The sequence below is a fragment of the Canis lupus genome, chromosome 9, assembly GCF_011100685.1.
Source record: "Canis lupus familiaris isolate Mischka breed German Shepherd chromosome 9, alternate assembly UU_Cfam_GSD_1.0, whole genome shotgun sequence".
NCBI classification, from domain to species: Eukaryota; Metazoa; Chordata; class Mammalia; order Carnivora; family Canidae; genus Canis; species Canis lupus.
In genome coordinates, this window is record NC_049230.1 from 22,649,989 (window position 1) to 22,673,443 (window position 23,455).

General features: G+C 38.8%; 1 protein-coding gene across 3 annotated transcripts in view; it reads left to right on the top strand.

Annotated features, from left to right (window-relative positions):
- Window positions 1-23,455, top strand: part of IKZF3 (IKAROS family zinc finger 3) — a 91,507-nt gene that overhangs the window by 55,040 nt on the left and 13,012 nt on the right. The window contains exons 4-7 of one of the 3 annotated variants that reach the window (XM_038547413.1): window positions 4,999-5,259; window positions 6,194-6,361; window positions 8,740-8,856; window positions 17,824-17,940. In XM_038547413.1, coding sequence (XP_038403341.1) covers window positions 4,999-5,259; window positions 6,194-6,361; window positions 8,740-8,856; window positions 17,824-17,940 — 663 coding nt within the window. Of the gene's footprint in view, window positions 1-4,998; window positions 5,260-6,193; window positions 6,362-8,739; window positions 8,857-17,065; window positions 17,709-17,823; window positions 17,941-23,455 lie in introns of those variants that run through there. The other 2 variants (XM_038547414.1, XM_038547415.1) reach the window with 2 other exon arrangements.

A 23,455-nucleotide genomic window follows, 5' to 3' on the forward strand; every position in this document is an offset into this window, starting at 1 on the left:
GTTAAAATGCAAATTCTGATCCAGTAGGTCTGGGTTGAGACTTGAGAGTCTGTGTTTCAAACAAACTCCCAAGAGATTCTGGAACTGCTGATCCAAGGACCCCATTTTGAGTAGCAGGGAAAAGGTTGATTCAGGAGGAATGAGGTGATTAGGTAGGTTCAGGGCAGGCCCTTGAAGGTCTTGCTAAGGAGTTTGGACTTTGTTCTATAAGCAAAATGAAATTACTCAAAATTTCTGAAAAAGAGTTTTAGTGCTACAGGATGATTGATCTGGAAATAATATAGTATAAAATAGAGATCTCATACACTGTGGGCCAATTAGGAGACTAATGCAATGCTAACAGTCATGTACTAAGTATTTATTGTGTATGTACTTCATGAAGAGCACTGTGTCAAACTGTAGAGTAGCGGTTCTTCCCACACACACACACACACCCGACTGCCCTAGAGTGGCAGTTCTTAAACTCCATCGTGCTCAATATTTACCTACAGAACATATGTTTAATGCATATTTCTAGTCTCTACACCCAAATTAGTAGGTCTATGATAAGACCCCCAACATTTCTTTTTTTTTTTTTTAAGATTTTATTTATCCATGAGAGAGACAGAGAGAGAGAGGCAGAGACATAGGCAGGGGGAGAAGCAGCAGGCTCCTTGCAGGGAGCCCAATTCAGGACTCAATCCTAGGACCCAGGATTACAGCCCAAGCCAAAGGCAGACACTCAACCACTGAGCCACCCAGGCATCCCTAAGGACCTCCAACATTTATATTTTAAAACCACATAGCCGGGATCCCTGGGTGGCTCAGCGGTTTGGTGCCTGCCTTTGGCCCAGGGCACGATCCTGGAGTCCCGGGATCGAGTCCCATGTCGAGCTCCTGCCATGGAGCCTGCTTCTCCCTCCTCCTGTGTCTCTGCCTCTCTCTCTCTCTCTCTCTCTCTCTCTCTATGTCTGTCATGAATAAATAAACCTTTTTAAAAATAAATAAATAAATAAATAATAAAACCACATAGCCTCTGGTCTCTACAGATACAGATCAAGCTGTGTCACTGGGATACTGAGTTAAACAAACAAACAAACAAAAAACCTGTGTAGCTTCTGACCTCAGATAGCTTACATGACCATATGGGAGATGAGGTGAATTTATAAGTAACTCAGAGAAAGAAGGAACAGATTATTTTGCAGCTGGGGGGATCAGTGTGTATGTTTGGGAGGATGAAATGCATACTAATCTTGGCTGTGAAGGATTGGTATGTTTTGGATCCACCTGTGCCAACACTGGGGAAAGACCTTGTAGGCAATGGAAATAATAAAAGCAAGAATACATAGCAGTTGTTTAGTTTGGTTAAAGATATAAGTATTCAAAATCAACATTATAAAAGACAGATTGGGGCCAGATACCGAAAGACCTTTTAAATTCCTTCTTTCTGAGTTTGGACTTTATTTTGTTGGCAATAGAGAGTATTGAAGACTTTTGACAGGGCCATGATATGACCAGAGCTATAGCTGAGGAAGAACAGTGTGGTGGTTGTGTATAGGATGAACTGGGAAAGAGAGAGAAGGGAGGCAGGGAGAACAATGTGGACAGGAATCAGGGCCTAAGATTCAGGATACTGCTAATGCAAAATGGTAGGGAGGAGAAACAGCTTGGAGAGAGGATACAAAAATAGAACCAATGGGTGATTAAACGTGGGACCCAAACAAGAGGAAGAAAAGATGCTTGTAAGGAATCTAGCCTGAGTAACCAGGAAGCTGCCTAGGAGGCCTTTGGGAATGGAAGGGAGAGTAAGAGGAGGGAGATTACACCTCGAGATCTATGTTTTTGGGAATTAATCATATAAAATGCTGGTTGAACCCTGAAAAGTCGATGAAATTGCCACAGGGGAGGGGATGTTGAGGGAAAGATAAAGAGCATTATGGGTAGTGTTTAGGAGGCATAGGGAGGAAAAGGAGCTAGAAGAAAACAATCAGAGAGGTAAGGAAAGAAGTTGCAGTATCACTGAACAAATAGTATAGAAGAAGAAGGAATGGTGGTCAGTAGTGTTAAGGGCTACAGAGAAGTTGGGGAGAATAGCACACAAAAGGCCATTAGATTTAGGAATCAGGAGATGATTGATGATCTTCAAGGGAGAAGATTCAGTGAATTAGGAAGTAGAAGCCCAGTTACAGGGAATTTTACATTAGTTTTGAGTATACAGAGGCAGAAAATGTAGCTTACTTTTGTAGTAAATCTCTCTAGAAAGGAGTGTTGAGAGAGGATGAGTTTTAGGTGTGATGGGATGAGAGGCTAAACCAAATTGCAATAGGAAATAGAAAAGAGGAGTTGGCATCCAGAGAGCCTGAGGACATAGAATCTGTAGGTCTTGAAGATTAATTTGATGTAGAGATTGAAAGGAAAAAGATTCCATTTTTAAGACTTGGAACTGGAAGAAGGAAGATACTTGGAAATATAACAAAGTCTTAGGGCAGCCTGGGTGGCTCAGCGGTTTAGCGCCGCCTTCAGGCCAGGATGTGATCCTGGAGATCCGGAATCGAGTCCCACTTTAGGCTCCCTGCATGGAGCCTGCGTCTTTCTCCCTCTGCTTCTGTCTCTGCCTCTCTCTCTCTGTCTCTCATGAATAAATAAAATATTTTAAAAAGAAAAAAAGGAGTAAGACTCCAAAGACAAAAACAACTGAGGAATTCTTGGTCCATTAATACCAAAGGACTTTCCTAATATTCTGTCCATATGTCTCTTATGCTTTCCCTTAGGGTTCTGTATCTCAAATACCATCTTCCATGTTCTACAGCTAAATCCTAAGGGACAAAAACCAAGATTTTTCTCTTGAGCCAGGTTGGTATAGCATTTGAGTTCTAGGTCAAGCCCATTAAAGCCAAAATCCTGAGGGAAGGAGCAACCTCTCTTTTGTCCTGTGTTTTCAGAAAGACCCAACATACTGATCTTCCTAGTTTTTGTTGTCATTGTCCATGGAATGGCCCGAATCTATTCATGTTAACATTTTATAACCAAAATGAAAAGGATCTTTTTTCTACTGGCCCCTGTCTGCTGTTTTTTGGTTTTTAGTAGCTGAAGTTTTCCGTTGAGGTTCTTTTAAAACGCCTACATGCAAACTGAAGAGCACTCAAGCTTTGGTGGGATATCACCCACAGCTGGAGTGCTGGAGGAAGGGAGGAGGGTACAAACCTCAGGTGCATCCTTCTCTTAAATTTTTTAAACAAAACCACTTAAGCAAACAAATTCCATCTGAAAGTAGGTGAGAATCTATCCAAAGAGCGAAGGGAATGAACCTCTTTCCATATAGGAAATGGATATGGATTCATATGTGACCCAGATACATTGAATTGGCAAATTTGAGACATGTTGGACTGATCCTGCAGCCCTACATCTCTTCTAATCAAACAGTGAAAGGCTATGAACCATGAACCGTGGTGAGAAGCAGAGGAACAGTGTTGCAGCAATGGCTCCTCGGTTGGTGGTTAGGCCCTGTCTTGCTCTATTAAGCAAACACAGTTAATATAGATAAAAGGTAACCTTGATAGAAGTGAAAATTGAAACTTGAGTTGAAGGTAGCAAGCCAGGCACAGCTGCAGTTGTACTTCCTCCTATGTGGCAACAGGAGCTGCACTTACTGGTATTTTTTGGAAGGGATACAATTTTTTTAAATATCTTTTCTTCAGTGTGTTTTGGTTTTTAATGTCTACACCACTGATGGGAGAGTGGAATATGTTACTAAGAAGCCACCTAGGCTTTCTGCATCTAATGTGTGAGGTCAGATCCAAGTTCAGTATTCTAATCATACATCTGCTATTAATTGGCTGTGTAACCTTGGACAAATCACCAAAAAGATCTCTGGTGGTAGATTTTTCTTATCTGAAAAACCAAAGGGTTGAATTAGATGATCCCTTCAAGCCCTAAAATTCCACTGATTTATGATTCCTTATGAGGAAGCATAACTTCCAATTTCTAAGAATAAATGTTGGGAAAAATATGCATTTATACAGTTTATTTTATATCTGAAAAATCCCTTGCAATATCTGTCATGATTTTATCAGGCAAATATTTAGATGTTATTAGTGTCACTATGTAAATTTGCCTTCTTCACTGTTTATGTTCTTCAGCTTAAGAGTGTTGCAACTCTTTTTAAGATAGTACCTGGTCAGCGAACTCAATTGGATCAGTCCCTCCTCTCCTGTCTAGTCCTATGGTTCTAGGATCTTGAGTTTCACCCTCCCTAACATAGGTATAGGTGTGCTTCCCCTTGCTTAGGTTGAACTCCATTTACCTGTGTCAATGAAAGTGACTCCTTAGAAGATTATGTTAAAGAATTACTTCTCCTTTTATCTTTCTCAACAGTATTTCACTAGTATGGCCAGCTTCCTCTCTATACAATGTTGTCTCATTATCAGTTCCAAGAGAAACAGAGATAAGACTCATTTTAGCAGTGCATATACATGGAAGGGGAAGAGGCAAAGCATGGCTTAAAATCAGAAAAACCATATTAACTATACAACTCCCACTCTTAGTGGCTTAAATTGAATGCATTTGAAGGATTAAAACAGTATTTTCTTCTTGAAACTGAAGAACTCCACCATCTTGCCTTTTAACTGCAGCCACCAAAAAAGGTACTAAATCTGAGCACCTATCTTCTCCCCCAGTACTGGAGAAGACTTGCTCAAAATGTTTTTTTTTTTTTTTTTTCATGGTTGCTTTGATCAGTCACTGCTAAATCCATTCTCTCTCATTTTCTGGATGGTCTAAAACACTGTCATCTATTTGTGTGTGTGTGTGTGTGTGTGTGTGTGTGTGTGTTTCCACTGACTGTGGTTCTGAATTCAAATAATGAGTGCTCATCCTAATGGTGTTTTCTTGTTTTGTAGATGTACAATATTATGTTAGCTTCATTTGATATTTAATTTCAGTTGAGAGTCTCTCTCTCTGAGCTGTTTTGATAGCTCCAAATACAATCATTGTTCATTTCTTTCATTTTCTTCCCTGCAGATGATTCAATGAAAGTGAAAGATGAATACAGTGAAAGGGATGAGAATATTTTAAAGCCAGAGCCCATGGGAAATGCAGAAGAGCCTGAAATTCCATATAGCTATTCAAGAGAATATAATGAATATGAAAATGTTAAGCTGGAAAGACATGTTGTCTCATATGACAGTAGCAGGCCAACCAGTGGCAAGATGAATTGCGATGTGTGTGGATTATCCTGCATTAGCTTCAATGTCTTAATGGTTCATAAGCGGAGCCATACTGGTAAATAGTTTCCTTTATCCATTCTTCTGAAAACTGTTCTAATGCAGCCATGTGAGAAATGAAATGGTAGAATTTGGATGACTTTTGATTACTTTCATTGATTTTTGCTATAATTCTGATGTATCTCGCCCTCTCTGCATTTTCATTTACCCAGTGATTTTTATTCCTGCTTTTCTATGCGCTTGGCAAACATTGAAAATGCCATGAATAAAAACACTGTAGTAAGGGCCATGTTCTAGGTCAATCAAATATTTTTCTTCAGTTAATAAGTAGGAGTTGAATTGTGTGATATGCTTCTTAAGCATCATTCATACATTTTTTTTTCATTCATACATTTTTACATAACTTTTTAAAAAGCAGACCTTCTTATTATATTGGGTTCAAATTTAATAGGTAAAAGGATATAGTTTTTATTACCAGTTTAAAAATTTTATCTTCAGACAATAAACAGTCATAGAAATGCATACAAACACAACAGTTCCACTGAGACCAATAGATTCCATCTGACATCTGATATGAAAACTTTAAAAAAGAAGCATTTCTGGCTCCTCCATGCCTTAATAGGATTTGAGTCTGTGATTCTTTTTTTTTCACATTGAGGTTATATTCAAAAAGAATGCTAAATAATTTTACAAACTTACATCTGGAACACTCCTAGAGCTACTCTTGTTTGGGTTTTTGTTTTGTTTTGTTTTGTTTTCCTCTGATCCAAAACGATACCTAAAATGGCCTTGCTAGATGAATGTTTTTTCTCTTCCACAGGGAAGATTCCAGAAGTAAGTCATACACTTGCCTTCAAATACAGCCCCGAGCTGATCCCAATATATGAACAGATACTGTCTAAAAGATGAGCTTTTGCCATAGGCATCTAATCTGTGCATATACTTTGCCACTTGCTCGGTGATCAGAAGTCTCCTTTTTGTCCTTTTTAAAGGTGAACGCCCATTCCAGTGTAATCAGTGTGGGGCATCTTTTACTCAGAAAGGTAACCTCCTCCGCCACATTAAACTGCACACAGGGGAAAAACCTTTTAAGTGTCACCTCTGCAACTATGCATGCCAGAGAAGAGACGCACTCACAGGTCACCTTAGGACACATTCTGGTAAGTGAGAGCAATGAACATTCCATATCTAGTAAATGTGTGTTCCTCGGTGCCCATTGAGGAAACTAGAAAGAGTTAAGTATGAAGGTTTTAATCTGTCATTCCTGTTCTGAAGGGTTACAACAGCAGAGACCTCTAGGGCTAATTACACTTCCATTAAGGCATTAATTGCTCTCCGTCTGGCTCAATGGGGATGATCATCTCCTTACCATCCTTGCTCCCCTAGAGAACCAGACAGTCAGACTGGAAGAGCTTGCCCTATAAAAATGCCTTTTAAATTTTTGTAAAAAAATTATAGTCATCAGTATTTTCTTATGGTAAGCTTTATTAAGAGATTATTTTCCTAAAAAACACACGGACACACTTTTCATTCAGAAGTCTGGACGAGCAAATGATGCATAGTAAGTTACGTAAAAGTGTAAACTGAGTATAAATCATTACAGGGGGTTCCTTTTTGGCCATTCTGGGCTAAAACTTTTTTTAAATTGAGATATAATTGACAATATAACATTGTATTGGTCTTAGGTGTAACATGACTAAATTTCTTAAACCTGACTTTCTTCTTGATCAGCCTATTTATTTTTAATCTTTAGAAGATGAGCAGCAAAAGAATTCATTAAAAAAAGAAAATTATGTTCGATCTTGATGTTTTCACTCTTTATTTAGCCAAGGAAGATAATAAAACTTTTTTCAACATTTAGAATTTCCCTCCTAGAAAAATAAAACTGAGTTTATTTTCAAATTTGGGACCTCATGTTCTTGATGTTATCTGACAAACTTTTAATTGAAGAAAAAAAAAGGTTTGTTTTTATGTCAATCCATGTACTGCTTTGACTAAAACCCAGCCCCAAACCCACAACTGGTCACAATTCAGAGACTAAGGATTAAACAAGTCAGCCCCAGCGAAACCCACCATGAGAGATCATAGGTGGTAAGAGAAGGGTTTCTTTTACAGTTCATTGTTCAAAGTAATGAATTAAGGATGATTTCGGCCCAAAAAATTAGTTCTCTTCTGCTGCTTTTTTTCAAGTAAGATCCAAACATAGTGATAATTTTTTAGATAGATTCTAGAGGACCCCAAATTTATGCATAAAACCTAATAATTTTAGCCCTAGCAAACCTGCATTTATTTTAATTTGAGATTCCAGTAAGATCTTTTAGTGCTTTAAGTCCCAAAACTCTGTTTTAAACAGAGCAACAGGATCAGAAAATAAAAGCCTCAGTTCCTAAAATTCTGACATATTCATAGGGTACATTCTATCAACAAATCAGGAAGATCAGCCCTGCCCACAAAATTGAGTTATTACTTTAATTAGCTCTGTTTTTATTGATTTAGTCCAGACTTTGCTATAGCCACTTGGCAAGGATATGCTAAATGTATCCACATATGTCAATGCTCTGAAAGGCCATCAGTTTCTGGCTGAATGGCTAAGTCCCAGCATTCTTTACTTACAACTAGATAGATGTCACAAAATAAGGGATCTCTTTCTATTTCATTTTTAAGCCACACTAACCTCCTTGAAGAATGAAATGGCCCTATATTTTTTCCTAAAGAAACAACAGTGGAGGCTCCGGGGATGGCTAAGTGGTTGAGCTCTGCATTTGGCTCAGGTCGTGTTCCCAGGGTCCTGGGATTGAGTCCCACATCAGGCTCCCCGCAGGGGGCCTACTTCTCCCTTTGCCTATGTCTCTGCCTCTCTCTCTATGTCTCTCGTGAATAAATGAATACATAATCAAAAAAAGAAAGAAAGAGAGAGAGAGAGAGAGAAAGAAAGAAAGAAAGAAAGAAAGAAAGAAAGAAAGAAAGAAAGAAAGAAAGAAAGAAAAAGAAAGAAGAAACCACAATGGATCTGCAACCAAAATACTCTGCTCAATGATAGTCATTAAATCCAAATCCTTTCTTTCTTTCTTTCTTTCTTTCTTTCTTTCTTTCTTTCTTCTTTTTTTTTTTTTTAAGATTTATTTATTTATTTTCAAGGGGGAGAGCAGAGGAAGAGGGAGAGAGAATCTCAAGCAAACTCCTTACTGAGGGTGGAGCCTGACTCAGGGCTTGATCCCACAACACTGAGATCATGATCTGAGTTGAAATCAAGAGTCACTTAACTGACTGAGCCATCTGGGCGCCCCAATCCAAATCCTTTTATATGTGAAAGGAGACTGTTCTTTCAAAGAAAACTCTAACATAACAATCAATTTAAGACTATTATCTTATTTCAGTTTATTAAATTTAAAAGTAATATAGATGCAAAAGGATCCATATATCCTGGCTTCTCTTAGCAGCCTCATTCCTAAAGGACAGTTTGCACAGAGCCGTAAGACACCATTTGTTCTGTAACCCCTGAGGGTCATTGAATGCCCCTCTTGTGTTCTCCTTATAGTTGAGAAACCCTATAAATGTGAGTTTTGTGGAAGAAGTTATAAGCAGAGAAGCTCCCTTGAGGAGCACAAGGAACGCTGTCGTACATTTCTTCAGAGCACAGACCTCGGTGAGACTGGTGAGTTCATGCAACACTCATTTTACACACATGTAGTGAGTATCTACTCTTCTAGGTGGTGGGATTCAGTAGTAGTAAAATTAAAAAAAAAAAATCTTCCCTCACAGTTAACATTTTAATGGGGAAAGACAGACCATAAGCAAAGTAAATAAGTAACATATACAGTGTATTAGAAGGTAGTAAGTACCATTAAGCAAAATGAAGCAGGTATTGAGGGCAGAAGGTGAGTTAGAGAGGTGACATTTTAACAGACTTACAGATAATTAGGAAAACAAGGGCAAAAGCCCTGGGTCTTGAGTTTGAAGAAGTATAAATTGTCCTATGTGGTTGGAGCATAGTAGGTAAGGGAATATGACACCAGAAAGGAAATGGGAAACCAGATCTTATCAAGCCTTGTTGGCCATTATAAGGCTGGCTTTAACTCTTAGTGAAATTGAAGATCTTCAAAGGGTTTTGAACTGAGGTGACATGATTAGACTTCTCATTCTAGAACAATCACCCTTTTAAATCATTTCCTATTGAGAAGAGATTGAATTTGCAGCAAGATTGGGAATTGGAGAGTCCAGTTAGAAAACCATCACAATAATTCAAGTGGGAAAAAATTGTGTCTTAAAGGTAGAGCCAACAGGATTTCGTAACAGATTGACATGGGATTTGATGAAGAATGCAGTTGCCATTCCCTGAAAGATCAATTGAGAGCAGAGCAGGTGGAGGGGTGGCTAAGGCAGAATCAGTTAAAACTACAAGGATTTTATTTGCCCAAGGGCCCCAAATCATATACTTACCTACTCATATGATTTATTGTGATGCTTATCTTTGGCTTTGATAATTTCATATTTTATTCAGTGTTTTGAATTATATGCCTAAGGGCAATTGGTTGAAACACTAGATGCCTTTCCATATATCAATCGTGATTTTATTTCCTTCACATTCTTCAGTTAAAACAGCATGAAACCTCTTTGTGTCACATCTTTGCAGTTGTACTCTGTCCCATCCTGTTGACCGTCATCCTGGTTCTACAGTTTGGGTTGTCCGACATTTTTATTTGGTTAATTGAACCAATTGCATATTCAGAGTATCAAATCCTCAGAGGATTTGGTGTTTGCCAGCAGTAGGTGGAATTGAATGATTTGAACGTTCTAAAACAGAAAGATTACAAAAATATGACCGAAATAATGTGAAATTCAGGAAAAATGGAGTGGAAATCATTAGTAGCTTAACTGTACCTATTTTGAGCGAGAGGAAACTTTTGTTTTAGATAAAGCCTATTTTATGGTGTTAGGAGCTGGCCAACTGAATTCCGTTGGTTTGCACTGCTTCTGCTTTTTATCCTGATGGCATCTTTTGTTTTATCAAGGAGTTGGATTTCCTCCTTATTTCTAAAGAGAAATGTTTACAACAGACAGAGCTCTTGCTGTGAGACATTCCCAGGTTATGAAAATCTATTATATTCCAAATAGAATTATTAATATTTAAAGCTAGAAGGTTAAAGAGAGCATCTAATCCTACCACCTCATTTTAGAGGTGAGGAAATTGAAACTCATAAAAAATTCAGTGACTTACTTAAAAATCACTAGAATTTTTGTTGTTTTCATGATTAGCTATATTTCTTTTTTTTTCAAAAATTCATTGCAGTATAATTCACTTACCATAAAATTTACCTTTTAAAGTATACAATTCAATAGTTTTTAATACATTCATAAAGTTATACAACCATCACCACTAATTCCATTAGATTTTCATCACCATAAAAAGAAACCTTGAAACTTAAAAAAAAAAAAAAAAAAAAAAAAGAAACCTTGTGCCCATTAGCAGTCATCCCCTGTTCCTCTTCTCTTCAGCCCCTGGCAGCCACGGATCTATTCTGTTTCTATGGATTCGCCTATTCTGAACATTTCACATAAATAGAATCATGCAATATGTGGCCTTTTATGTCTGACGTCTTTCACTTAGCGTAATGTTTTCAGGGTTCATCCTTGTTATACATGTATCAGGACTTCATTCCTTTTTATGGCCAAATAATATTTCATTATATGGATTTACTAGCTTTAAAACAAATCTGTTCATCAGTTAATAGACATTTGGTTTTTTTCCACTTTGAGAAAATATGGCTTGATCAGCTATTTTTTTAAGGTTATATATTATCTGGTCAGCCAAAGAAGTATAGTAGCACACATACTAATAGACACACACATATGCATATATGTATGTCTTGATTCTCTTGGAAGTAGGGGAAAAATCAGTACACTATCCTCTGTGAGTAGTAAATTCAAAATTATTGATTTTAAAGTAAAGTTACCACCTTATTTCCCATCTGCATAACCTTTTTTAGGAATTTCAAATTAGGAAAGTATCAAAGAAATATTTTAGCTATCTTCAGTGGTTTCAGGTGATTCAGGAAATGCTGAAATACAGAGACTGAGTTAATTTGCATTTCATAGGGTGGTTTGATGGATGCATTCAACAACATACTTGAAGTCTCAGCAAAAAAATAAAGGGTTAACTAAGTCAGCAAGTTTTTATTTTTTTGCTTAAAACATTTTACAAAAAATATTTTGTAATGGTGGTTTCATGTTATAAAATGTATAAAGTCACAGTTTAATCAAGTGTAATAAAAACTGCATATCAGTCAATATATTACTTTTGTATTTCAAATAGCTTCCATGATTTTTCCTGAAATCTAAAATGTAAAGAATGTGGGTTTTAGTTTATTTCTTTTTTAGTAATCTCTACAGCCAATATGGGTCTCTAACTTACAACCTGAGACCAAAAGCCACGGGTTCTTACAAGTGAGCCAGCCAGGTGCCCCCAAAATGTAAAGAATATTTAATCCACACAAGCCAGGGATCCCTGGGTGGCGCAGTGTTTTGGCGCCTACCTTTGGCCCAGGGCGCGATCCTGGAGACCCGGGATTGAATCCCACGTCGGGCTCCCGGTGCATGGAGCCTGCTTCTCCCTCTGCCTGTGTCTCTGCCTCTCTCTCTCTCTCTGTGTGACTATCATAAGTAAAATAAATAAATAAATAAATAAATAAATAATCAATCAATCAATCAATCCACACAAGCCAATCCTTTAATTTTTGTCACTGCTCCCTATATGGTTTTCATTTGTTTCTTTCTTAAAATTGGGAGTCCCAGTCTAGATATCATGTTCCAGTCTGAACCTGACCAACATAGTATCACCAGTGGTATATCTTATTCCTTCATCCCTAGCTTTTAAAGTGATGGTACGCCATTGCTACTATGGATGTGGCCCTTTATTCATCAAGTGCTTATTATAAATTGAAGTGCAGCCTAACATAAGACCCAAGCTTTGAGTAAGCGGATCTTCATGGAAGCAGGACAGAAAAGAAGGCTTGGACTAGACACCAGTCTACAAAAGAATGCCATATTGGGTAACAGGACTTACATATAGCCTTACTAGTCACTTTTCTTTTAGTCAGATAGCATTTGTTGGATTCTCTATGTGCTAGAGCTGTTTGTAAAAATGAGAGTTTAGCCCCTACCCTTGGAGAACTAATAGTCCAACAAGGCAATGGGCACTTGATCTGCTAATATATTACCAAGGTCTAAGAGAGACACATGTGATATTGTTGCTTCAGTCCAAGTTTCTATACCAGACCTCATAAATGATGTCATCAAGATACTCCAATTCTGCTGTCTTAATGGTGTGTATATGAAAAGAAGAATAAAGGGGGATCCCTGGGTGGCTCAGTGGTTTAGCTCCTGCCTTCGGCCCAGGGCGTGATCCTGGAGTCCCAAGATTGAGTCCCATGTCAGGCTCCCTGCATGGAGCCTGCTTCTCCCTCTGCTTGTGTCTCTGCCTCTCTCTCTCTCTCTCTCTCTCTATCTCTATCTCTCTCTATCTCTATCTCTATCTCTATCTCTCATGAATAAATAAATAAAATCTTAAAAAAAAAAAACGAAGAAGAAGAAGAAATAGAGAAGAACACAGATTTCGTTTTCTCATTAGCTTGATCTTTATTCCGGAAAGGGACTAATACCTGGCATAGAGATTCATTTAGCCTCATTTCATGCAAATTATGAGTACTTGGAGTGGGACGTATTTTTGTATGACAAGTTCTAACAATAACAAGATTTTTAAAGTAATTGGATAATTATATTTATTTATGAATCTTCAAGTCTCAACTTTTAATCTTCATACTCATTGTTTCAGCTGAGCCAATACAAGCATGAGAATTTTTTAATGAACTTACATTTTTGCCAAGTAGCAGACCAACAAAAAAGTTTAAAGTGTTTTAAAAGTTGATCTTTCCAACTGATTTTTCTTAAAAAGTGATACTATCTTACAGGTAGTATTTATTCTACTTGCTCCAAAAGGCAACAATTTTATGTAACTTTTTTGTTAGAAGCTGCCTCAGTCTTTGATAGCAATCTTTTGTTAGACAATTCTTGTTACACAATAACACCTCTATGTTCCACTGTCCATTAGCTACCACTGACCACACCAGAGAAGAGACAGGAAGCAATGCCTCTTAGTTGAGCTCCATTTAACACTTCATGAAAGATTCTGAACAAACAAAAACACAACCAATTACATAGTTAAATCTGCAGTTACTTTGAGAAAGAAATTGCATCATGGAAATAGTTAACTGAAAACCAGACAATTAAGACTTGTATGGAGATTAAAGGTTGAAACTTGTTCTGTAATTATGACTTCATATTAGTTTTATTATTTATATCTTCAACATTTCTTTAAAATCATTTTGCTAATGAAAATTGGTATACCCACTATGTAGCAGGCAAGTGACATGAAGGGGAATTGATCCAGAATTACAGCCCTCTTGTGCTCACTCAGGAACCAAGTGTATAAATTGCTCTTTGCCACTATCCCATATTCCCCCACACCCACCCCTTGCAACATTAAACTGCCAAACACCACCCAGGAACGGATTTCCTATTTCATCATTTAAACCCATTATCTTGTCCCCTTACTATCTTGCCAAACTGGTTTCCCTCCACTTACATTTTTGAGACATGATGTGGCAAGATAACAAGTCTAGACTATATAAACAGACAGTTGGGTCTTCAAGTTGAAGCAGAGGACCAAAAAGCAGTGGTCCTCTTTGTTAGCTTTTTAGAGTACCTGAACCTGTAATCCTGAAGAGATCCTCTAACCCCAGAGCATTTCTTTGTGTTTTAAAGGGTGCCCATGTAGTGGTATTATGCAGCAAACTGTCCAACAACTACAAGGCAAAAGACCAACAGTTTGGGGGAAAAAGGAGTACATACAGCACATTCTATTGAAGTTGGAGCTTTTGCCTAACTTGCCCATTAGAAATCGGTTAACTCAGTAAAGATGAGCTTAATCTCTAGAGTGTGTTTACATGTCCATTGATGGTTGGGATCTTGGAGTTGATATTTTGAGTGAACAAGCCAGGGATGCAGAGTGAGAGTGGGGGGAAACCTTCAGAGGATTTTGTTGGCTCTAACCAGAGTTGTGGAGATGGGAAAGTTTCCACCCATGCCCCCAATTATCTGTCCAGCCAAACACTTCAGAATGTTATCTTTTTTAAATGTCAGGCATTTAGCCACTGTTTTACAGAGTAAGATTTATCTAGAAATGACTGTCAAGACCGGCTTGGTGAGTAACCAGGGATAAAAGGTGATATTATCTCGGAAGGTTGCCATTTAGTGACATGCCCTCATTACATTATTTAGGTCATGTATCCCCGCTCTAGCATCCTCCCAAATATAGAGGATATTGAGTACGTATCCTCAGAAAGCTGCTCGTGGTAACTGATAGTGAGTTGGTAAAATGTAGATAGTAACTGTGGAGAGCTGAACAGGAAAGTAGGCTGGTGACATAATGCCTGAGGTGAGTCCTGGGGCTGAAGGGATAGATCTCTGGGGGATGATTGGCCCACTAGAGGAGTGACTGAAGAGGCCAATATGAATGAATAGTGGTAAAATGGGGCTGGAGTTAAAAATTCCCCCTGGACTGTTTTGCATTCTCGTTTTGCTGTAAATCTTTCTAATAATAATACAATGTTGGGGGTGGGGAGGAGCCTGGGGGGTGGGGGGAGCAGCTGTTTACCTGGATTTAATCCTCTCAAAGTTGCTCAAACCAGAATGACTGTCCCCAATGAAAGTACCGCTTAACTCCCCCTCAGATGCTTCTAAGAAAAAGCCTCCTTGTAACAGCCTCAGGAACTGATTTCAAATCCCAGAGCTTTGTCTTTCATCTCTCTGCTCTTGGGGCTCCGGGTAGTGCCACATCTGGTGGTGGTTTGTGTGAAAGGAAATAATATATATAATAGTTTCCTGTTTGGTCATTTAAACCTATCCCTGTGCTGGACAGAATTTGACCCACTTCACTCAATAGCACAGTGTCCTGTCGCTAACATGCCCATTATTTACAACAGCTGGTCAGCCAGTGATAGTGCTTTACCACCAGCCCCAAAGCTGCCCAGGCCCCTTATTCTGACCCTTATTGTTTTCATTTACACAAATAGTATTATTAATAACTGAAACCGAAGGCTGGGACTTATTTCTTTGGAGCATATAATTATGTTTGACAAGAAACTCCCAAAGTCTAGTAAATACAGTCATCGTCCTCTTAATCCTTTTTGGAGCTAGATTTCATTTTATTCCTGAATTTTAAAAGCCTTGAGCTTTATAATTTATTGTGTAATGACTGGAAACACAGACAAAAACATGCTAATAATAAAATGAAACATATTTAACATTTTGATTTCTCTTTTTCTAATTTGGCTTTGGTTTTTGTGCCCTGACCATACTTGACAGTCTTGTCCTGGAGGTTTTTCTCTTATTTCCTTGCAGAAGTGGCCAGTTTTCTTCTCTCTGGGTATTTCAATTTGTGGTACCGAATGTCTGAGAGGACTATGGAATTTGTGACATTCTTTCTGTATATTAGACTCTCTTCATACAGCAAACTCCTTTACAGAATGAGCACTGACCATCCCTAAATCTCTGCATATATTTTGGGGGAAAAAATCTGTTCTACAGCCATCCCTTGCTTTTAACTCAATCTCTTAAGCTAATTTCAGTTTCTTCTTCCTTAGAGACATTAGAAATATATGGATATATCATTTTAGTTTGGACCTCCTGAAATGTTTGTGATAAAACAGAGAGCAATGTTTGTAGTAACACAATATGAATGTGTGGGACAGGAGTGAGCAAACTGTGACCCTTGGGCCAAACATAGCCAGCAGACTGTGTATGTACACAGGTGTTTTTACATTTTTAAAGGGTGGTGGTTGGATGAAGAAACCAAAGAATATGTGACAGAGACTCTATGTGTCCTACAAAGTTTAAAATATTTACTATCTGGTCCTTTGCAGAACAGTTTGCTAATCTGTAGCTTGGGTCAGCATCATGTGTTCAAGCTTGGGTCAGCATCATGTGTTCAAGCTTAAAGTCTTATATTTAGAGCAGTTGGTATCTCTTTGATCTTTAGGCTTGGACTCTTATTGACGACGGCCTACTGTACCAGGGTAAATTATACTTTATTTATTCCAGTGTACTGTTTAGTTGACTAGACATTAGTCCTAAGTATATATTCTAGTGGTTTTTAATTCTGACTGCATTTTAAAATCATCTGGATGGGATCCCTGGGTGGCGCAGCGGTCTGGCGCCTGCCTTTGGCCCCGGGCGCGATCCTGGAGACCCGGGATTGAATCCCACGTCGGGCTCCCGGTGCATGGAGCCTGCTTCTCCCTCTGCCTGTGTCTCTGCCTGTGTGTGTGTGTGTGTGTGTGTGTGTGTGTGTGTGACTATCATAAAAAAAAAAAAAAAGCTCACTAAAAAATAAATAAAAAATAAATAAATAAAATCTTCTGGAGAGGGGATCCCTGGGTGGCTCAGCAGTTTGGTGCCTGCCTTCGGCCTAGGGGGTGATCCTGGAGTCCCGGGATCAAGTCCCACATCAGGCTCCCTGCATGGGGCCTGCTTCTCCCTCTGCCTGTGTCTCTGCGCCTCTCTCTCTCTCTCTCTCTCTGTCTCTCATGAATAAATAAAATCTTTATAAAAAAAAATCACCTGGAGAGCTTTAAAAGTACTGTGGCCTGGCCACCTGTACCAGAGATCCTGGTTTCAGGATCTGAAGGAGAACCTGGGCATAAGTGTTTCCTACATTCACTTCAGCTAATTCTAATGTACAGGCAGGTCTGAGAACTACAGGCCTACACCACTTAAAGGTCTATTTGTGGATTAACAACTAATCCATATTCTTAGGCAGTTTTTATTCACATTGTTCATTAGAAATATAAAGATGTATTATACAAATTGCTCTTTAATTTCAAGACAGAAGTGTTGCTCAGGGAAATTTTAACTGAGACAAGTTTGAAATGTGAGGAACATATGAAACAGATAATGCAGAGCCCAGAGAAATAGAATTTAAGAGATAGGAACTGAAAGGAGCATGCTGGAAGAAAAGAAAAGAAAAGAAAAAAACCACTCAGAATTTCAATACACAAATCACTGAGTAGATTTCTTGCTGTCTGGGTAAGTGTATCTATTTTCAAAAGTGCTATTAACATAAACAGAGCAGTAAATCTGGGGCACCATACTTTTTTTTTTTTTTTTAAGTTGTTAAGAAGAATTATATCAGTCTGCAGGTGTCACACGCAGTTACTCAGAATCAGAAAGAAGGCTGATCGGGGGTTAGAAGATCTTCATCTATCTATCTTTTTGCAACCAACCACGTCCAGGCTGTTTATTTAATACTTCCTCTTGCTAATGAAGATACTGGTTGGGGATGGGTCGGGCTTTCCCATCTCAGCATAAGACTGCAAGATTTGAACGTGCCCTGGTGCTGGCTTCACTGACCACAGCAGGTACCCCAGGCAAGAATCTGAGCAGTAATAACAGGTAACGACAGAGTGTACATCAGACCTCTGACACTTTTCCTTCCAGTTTATTTCCTTTCCTCCCTCATTTATCACCATGTTCTTTTCCCTCTTCTTTTTACATTTTTCCAAACCAGCAAGTGCGGAGGCAAGACACATCAAAGCAGAGATGGGAAGTGAAAGAGCTCTCGTTCTGGACAGATTAGCAAGCAATGTGGCAAAACGAAAAAGCTCAATGCCTCAGAAATTCATTGGTAAGAATACGACCCTTTTTCCTGCTGTTGTTAGCAGATAGTTTAAATGAGATAACATAGGATGTTTATATATTACACAGGCCCTTAATCTCTGTTAAAATTAGGTAATTCGTTTTCCATTGTACACTTTTATTCTTTGTGCTTCATTTTGATAGCTAGAGCAAATAGAATAAAATCTTTTAACTGAATAATCTTAACTCCTAAAGATGGGAGTATTTGATATCCAATTTCCTAAATGGAGTTGGTGTTAAAAATGCTGTTCCTTCCTCTTTATTCTGAATGACATATGTTGCATGAGAGAGTTTATGCAATTGACACCAGTAAGATGTTTGAGATAACATTTTTGTAACCTTTTGTAATTATATTTTACAAGTTGGTTCCGTAATCATGCCCCAACTTTTTTCATGTTCTAAAACTTATTGCCATACTTTCTTGAATTTAATTGAGGATAGGCTTTAAGAGAAAGTTGAAAAATTAGATATTTAAATAACAAAGCTAGATTCAATCATTTGTCTTAAGGGAGTTAATTTTTATGCCATCGGTTTTCACATTGTCAAACAATGCAACAGAATGAGACGGCTAAGAAAGAATTATGTTAAGTGTTAGGATTGCTGAATGGCAGAGATGTTTTGCCCAGCTCTTCCAGATGTTTACATAAATGTGACCATCGTATTTAAAATAGATTTATATTTGTGAAGGGGACAGTTGAATTGAATGCATCAGTTTTGCTATAAATTGAAATTTGGTGATATTGAACAAAAATAGTTATCACACGAAAATAGACCTCCCTTAACACCAGCAGAATTTTTAAAAAACTGCCAATCTGTTTTTCCAAAGATACTTGCTATTGATGTCTTACTACAGTCCTTTTGTGCTTGGTTCTTTTCAGTACAGATATTAAGTACCTGCCTGGTTTTTAAACCTGGTTAAATTTTATTCTGGTCTACATCATTTTTGTACAGGCAGGTATTTTATGTGAATTATAGAGACATATTGAAAGAACTCATATATTTCAAAATTACCTAGCTTGGCATTTATGTTTATTTAAGTGCTTATGCCTTATTTTTTTTATTTTGATTAGCTGAAAAGTTTTCATATCCTTTTAATCACTTCAAGAATTGTGTCAGACTAAATTAAGTTGGTGCATTTCAGTTTAGAGAGATACACCCCTCCTACCCCCCACCCCTGTTACCATCTTCCTTTGTGAGAAATGTCAGGGAGCATGTAGTGGCCTCCATGTGGAGTTTAGGAACAGTGGATCAAATGTGATTCCAAGACATGATTTTAAGACATTGCTCATATTATCTTTTGAGCTTGACTGCTGTGAAGAAGTTCTGACTGGAGTCAAGTAGAGGTTGTTATTCTATGAGTGTAATTTACTTTGTAATTTAATTTGGGGAAAGTTTTGACTCTAGAAATGGCTGTACTTGGTGTGGAGAGGGACATGGGGAGAAATAGGCAAAGAAAAAAATGTAAAATGACTCAATTTCAATCCAATTATGGTCAAGGCGTTTTGGTCTAAGAGAACTTACATATGAGAGAAGGTGCTTGGTCCTTGTAGCTGCCCTACACCTACAGTTGAGCTAAAACCCTCCTTAATATAATAAAACCTGCTTTGGTATTTTTGTGGGTTTCAGAAAACATGTTTCCTATGTCCAAGTCCTTGCCATTCTGCTTGGTGCATTGGGGATCTGTTCCATTTGCTACCCTTGTAACCAGGGGATTTTTACTCCATTTCCAGACTGAGGAGAGATGCTTGTAGGTGCTGATTTCTCTCATCTTCTGAACCATCATGTTCATTCTATCCTGGAATCAGGAAACCCAGTAGAGTTAGCTCTTGATTTGAGCTGAGGTAGCAACTTCGAGGCTTCAGGGCTCTGAATAACTGGGGGAAATTTTGTTTGGTAAATTGTGGTATAGCGCAGTAGGAAGAACACTGGATTTGAAGCCAAATGACCCAGGTTCCGATTCTAGCTCAGTCATTTCTTAACCGTGTGTGTTTAGACAAATCACATAACCTTTCTGGGCCTCTGTTTACTCATCTGTGAAATGAGGAGACTGAATAGGTGATGAGGTGATTGGGAAGGTCCCTCCCAGCTCTATCATTCTACAAGTCTGCAAGATGAATTAGCAGAGGCTGCAATTATGAATACCACTTTGTGTTTTTAAGCCCATATGTGTAGATTCAGATAACGGTTTTCTCAAGACTATACAGACAAGGTGTTTATGTTATGAACCATGTCATATATTTTAGTTGTTTTTGTTTTAGGAAGGTGTGGTTAAATGAGAATCTATAAAACAGCTACATTAGCCCAACATTCATCTGTTTTACTGAGGGCGTTACTCCTTGTTCATTTGTTCTTTCCCCTGTTCATTGGTCGGGAAATGGGGACAGTGCTTCCTGCCATGCCCATGATCTTGTTCCTGAGCCCTGTTCTAAACTTCTAGCATTAGCTTATATCCCGAACCTTCCTTTTAGAGATTGTTTTTAAATAAAGGAAACCCCTTGAGTCATTTAATGGAGTCAACTTTTTTGATAGAAAACAGCAATACTGGGGAGAGAAAAGGAACATTTTGACACTGCAGTGTATGGGATAAAGTGCTGCAAAACATACGGGGCTAATGTTTTCCCTCCTCTTCTCGCCTGTCTCCTATATTTCCTCTCCAAGGCACCTTTTTCTGAAAAGATTCAGCTGCCAGGGAAATGGCAAAGGGTAAAGTGTGAAGGAAGAATGAGTCACTCTCTTTAATCCTTGCTGACAGTTGCACAGCACTCAGACCAACCTTGGCTTCCCTGACCTCTTGAACTATGAGGGTAAAGGTGAAATTATACCATCAGGTCAACCTGTTACTTTCCCAGAAGGCTAAAGAGAATTACCAGTAGGTAGCTTTTTTCATAAATTAGAGATGAATTGAGGAAGAGGGACAAGATTGGGTTAAGTCTAACTGCACTTATTTTTTTTAAGATTTTATTATTTATTTGAGAGAGAGAATGCAAGAGAGAGCATGAGCTGGGCGAGAGGCAGATAGATGGAGAGGGAGAGGCCTTCTCCCTTGGAGCAGGAAGCCCTATGTAGGGCCGGATCCCAGGACCCTAAGATCATGACCTGAGCCAAAGGCAGAAGCTTAACTGGCTGAGTCACCCAGGTGCCCTCTAAGTGCATTTAGAAACACAGAAACATGCCTTTGTTGAAAAGTAAGAATAAAATTAAATTGCCCCACATAGAAGAAAAATAAAGCCATTTTTCCTAATTCTCCAAGAAATTTTGTTTTGTTCTCTGTATTTAGGACATAAATTGACACGCATTCATTAGATGTCGGCATCTTTACATCATCAAAATAGTTCTTCGTTGCTCTTTTCGAAGGACACAACGGCTTACTTTTAGCACCTAGCCTTTTAAGAGTTGTCCTTTTCTGCATCTTATTCTTCTGTTATAAACTTGTTTGACTAGACTTCTAACTAGGCCATCTTCAAATACTTGGCTCAAAATAGAGGCCAGATTTCTCTCCTGGAGGGAGGAGGAAAATGACTACATTTCTGCATATTTCTTTTTCTGATTTTCATTCTTTCTCCAAAAACAGATGTGTTATTCCAACCAAAGTGGTTACCATAGCATCTCCTTATTATTTTTAATTTTATGTATTATTTTATTAAAGGAAGTTTTTATGTTGAAAAGAACATGAAAAAAGATCTCACTCACCCGTGGTAAACATGTTTAGTGAGGTTTTGACACTTCAACAAACACCATCGATTCTCCCTGTGAAGTAACTAATGAGAAATTGTCTGCTTTGGTTAACAGAGCTACAGGAAGCAGTTTGAATACCCATTTCTAACAGCAAAACGTATCTTCTCCCACTCCTTCTCAAAGGGCTGAAATCTATAATCCTATAAGTATTACAGAATCCTAGCATATTAGAACTTGAAGAGATATCAGGAATACACAGCAAAGTTCTTGTCCCAAGGAAGAAGGGAGGATGGAGAGATGAAGAGATACAGCTAGTGGGTGACAGAGCAGAGTCAGGACTGGGACCTTGTAACGCACTGCCATCCAAGGTCCAATAGTGGAGCCAAAGCCTCCTTCCCTGGAGGTCCCCCTGAGCAGTGGGGTCATGTGTGCTGCACCAGGTCTTTGGATAGGGAGGAGTGTAGTCAATGTAAGCTGGTGGAAGAAAAAGCCCCTGAAGAAGGGCAGTTATTCTCCCTCAGGAGTGTGTTTTCTTGAGAGAATAAGTCTTCCCCTGGGGCACCTGGGTGGCTCAGTGGTTGAGCACCTGCCTTCAGCTCAGGGTGTGATCCTGGAGTCTTGGGATCGAGTCCCGCATCGGGCTCCCCATAGGGAGTCTACTTCTCCCTCTGCCTATGTCTCTGTGCCTCTCTCTCTCTCTCTCTCTCTCTCTGTCTCTCATGAATAAATAAATAAAATCTTTTTTTTTATTAAATAAATAAAATCTTTTAAAAAAGTCTTCCACTGGTGACTCCGTCAGGACCGATGACATCCAAATAGCACCTCTCACAAAGGACAGGGCTTCTGCAGCAACAAAACATGGTCTCCAACTCAATTTTCCTCTCCTCCACCCCCCACCCCATGGCTATCTCTGTGTTTGCTCCCCTTCCTGCCTGTTCTATGGCTCCCTTCTACTTTCCTCCTCCTGGAAGTAATGTTATTCACTTTAGTCTCATTGAGCTTGAGATCAGAGCCATTACCTCACAGATATTTCATTTAACCTCCTTACTTGCCCCTCCCTCCTTTTATCGAACATGTGCTTGCAGTAAGAGTAAGCAATAATACACATGGGATATGGTAGGAAGGTAGGGCAAGTACATTTCAGTGACTTGCAGAAACATAAAACCTGAACATTGCTCATCACCCCTCATGATGCCTATAATAGTGGAAATGTGTTATCTTTCTAAAGTTCAAATCATCCCCCCTTCAAAAAACCCTTTCAATGGCTTCCCATTGGAATAAAATCTGAACCACCCAGGTGTTCTGAGCCTTGTACAATCTGTCTCCAAGTTACCTTTTCTAATTTTATCATTTCAGCCAAGTGATCTTTTAATTCAGCCACAGTGAACTACTCACACTTCTATGTAATACTTTCCCTCTTGTATGTAATCGTTATGTCCATGCTGTCTGCCTGGAATGCCCTCCCTCACATCTGCCTTTGAAAGTACACATGGGGGATCCCTGGGTGGCGCAGCGGTTTGGCCCAGGGCGCAATTCTGGAGACCCGGGATCGAGTCCCACGTCAGGCTCCCGGTGCATGGAGCCTGCTTCTCCCTCTGCCTATGTCTCTGCCTCTCTCTCTCTCTGTGTGTGACTATCATAAATAAATAAAAATTTTTTAAAAATTAGAAAGTATACATGGTTAGGGTGCCTAGGTGGCACAGTCTATTAGGCATCCACCTGTTGGTTGCAGCTTGGGACCTGATCTCAGGTTGTAAGATGGAGCCCTGAGTAGGGCTCCATGTTCAGCAAGGAGTCTGCTTGGGATTCTCTCTCCTTCTCCCTCTGCA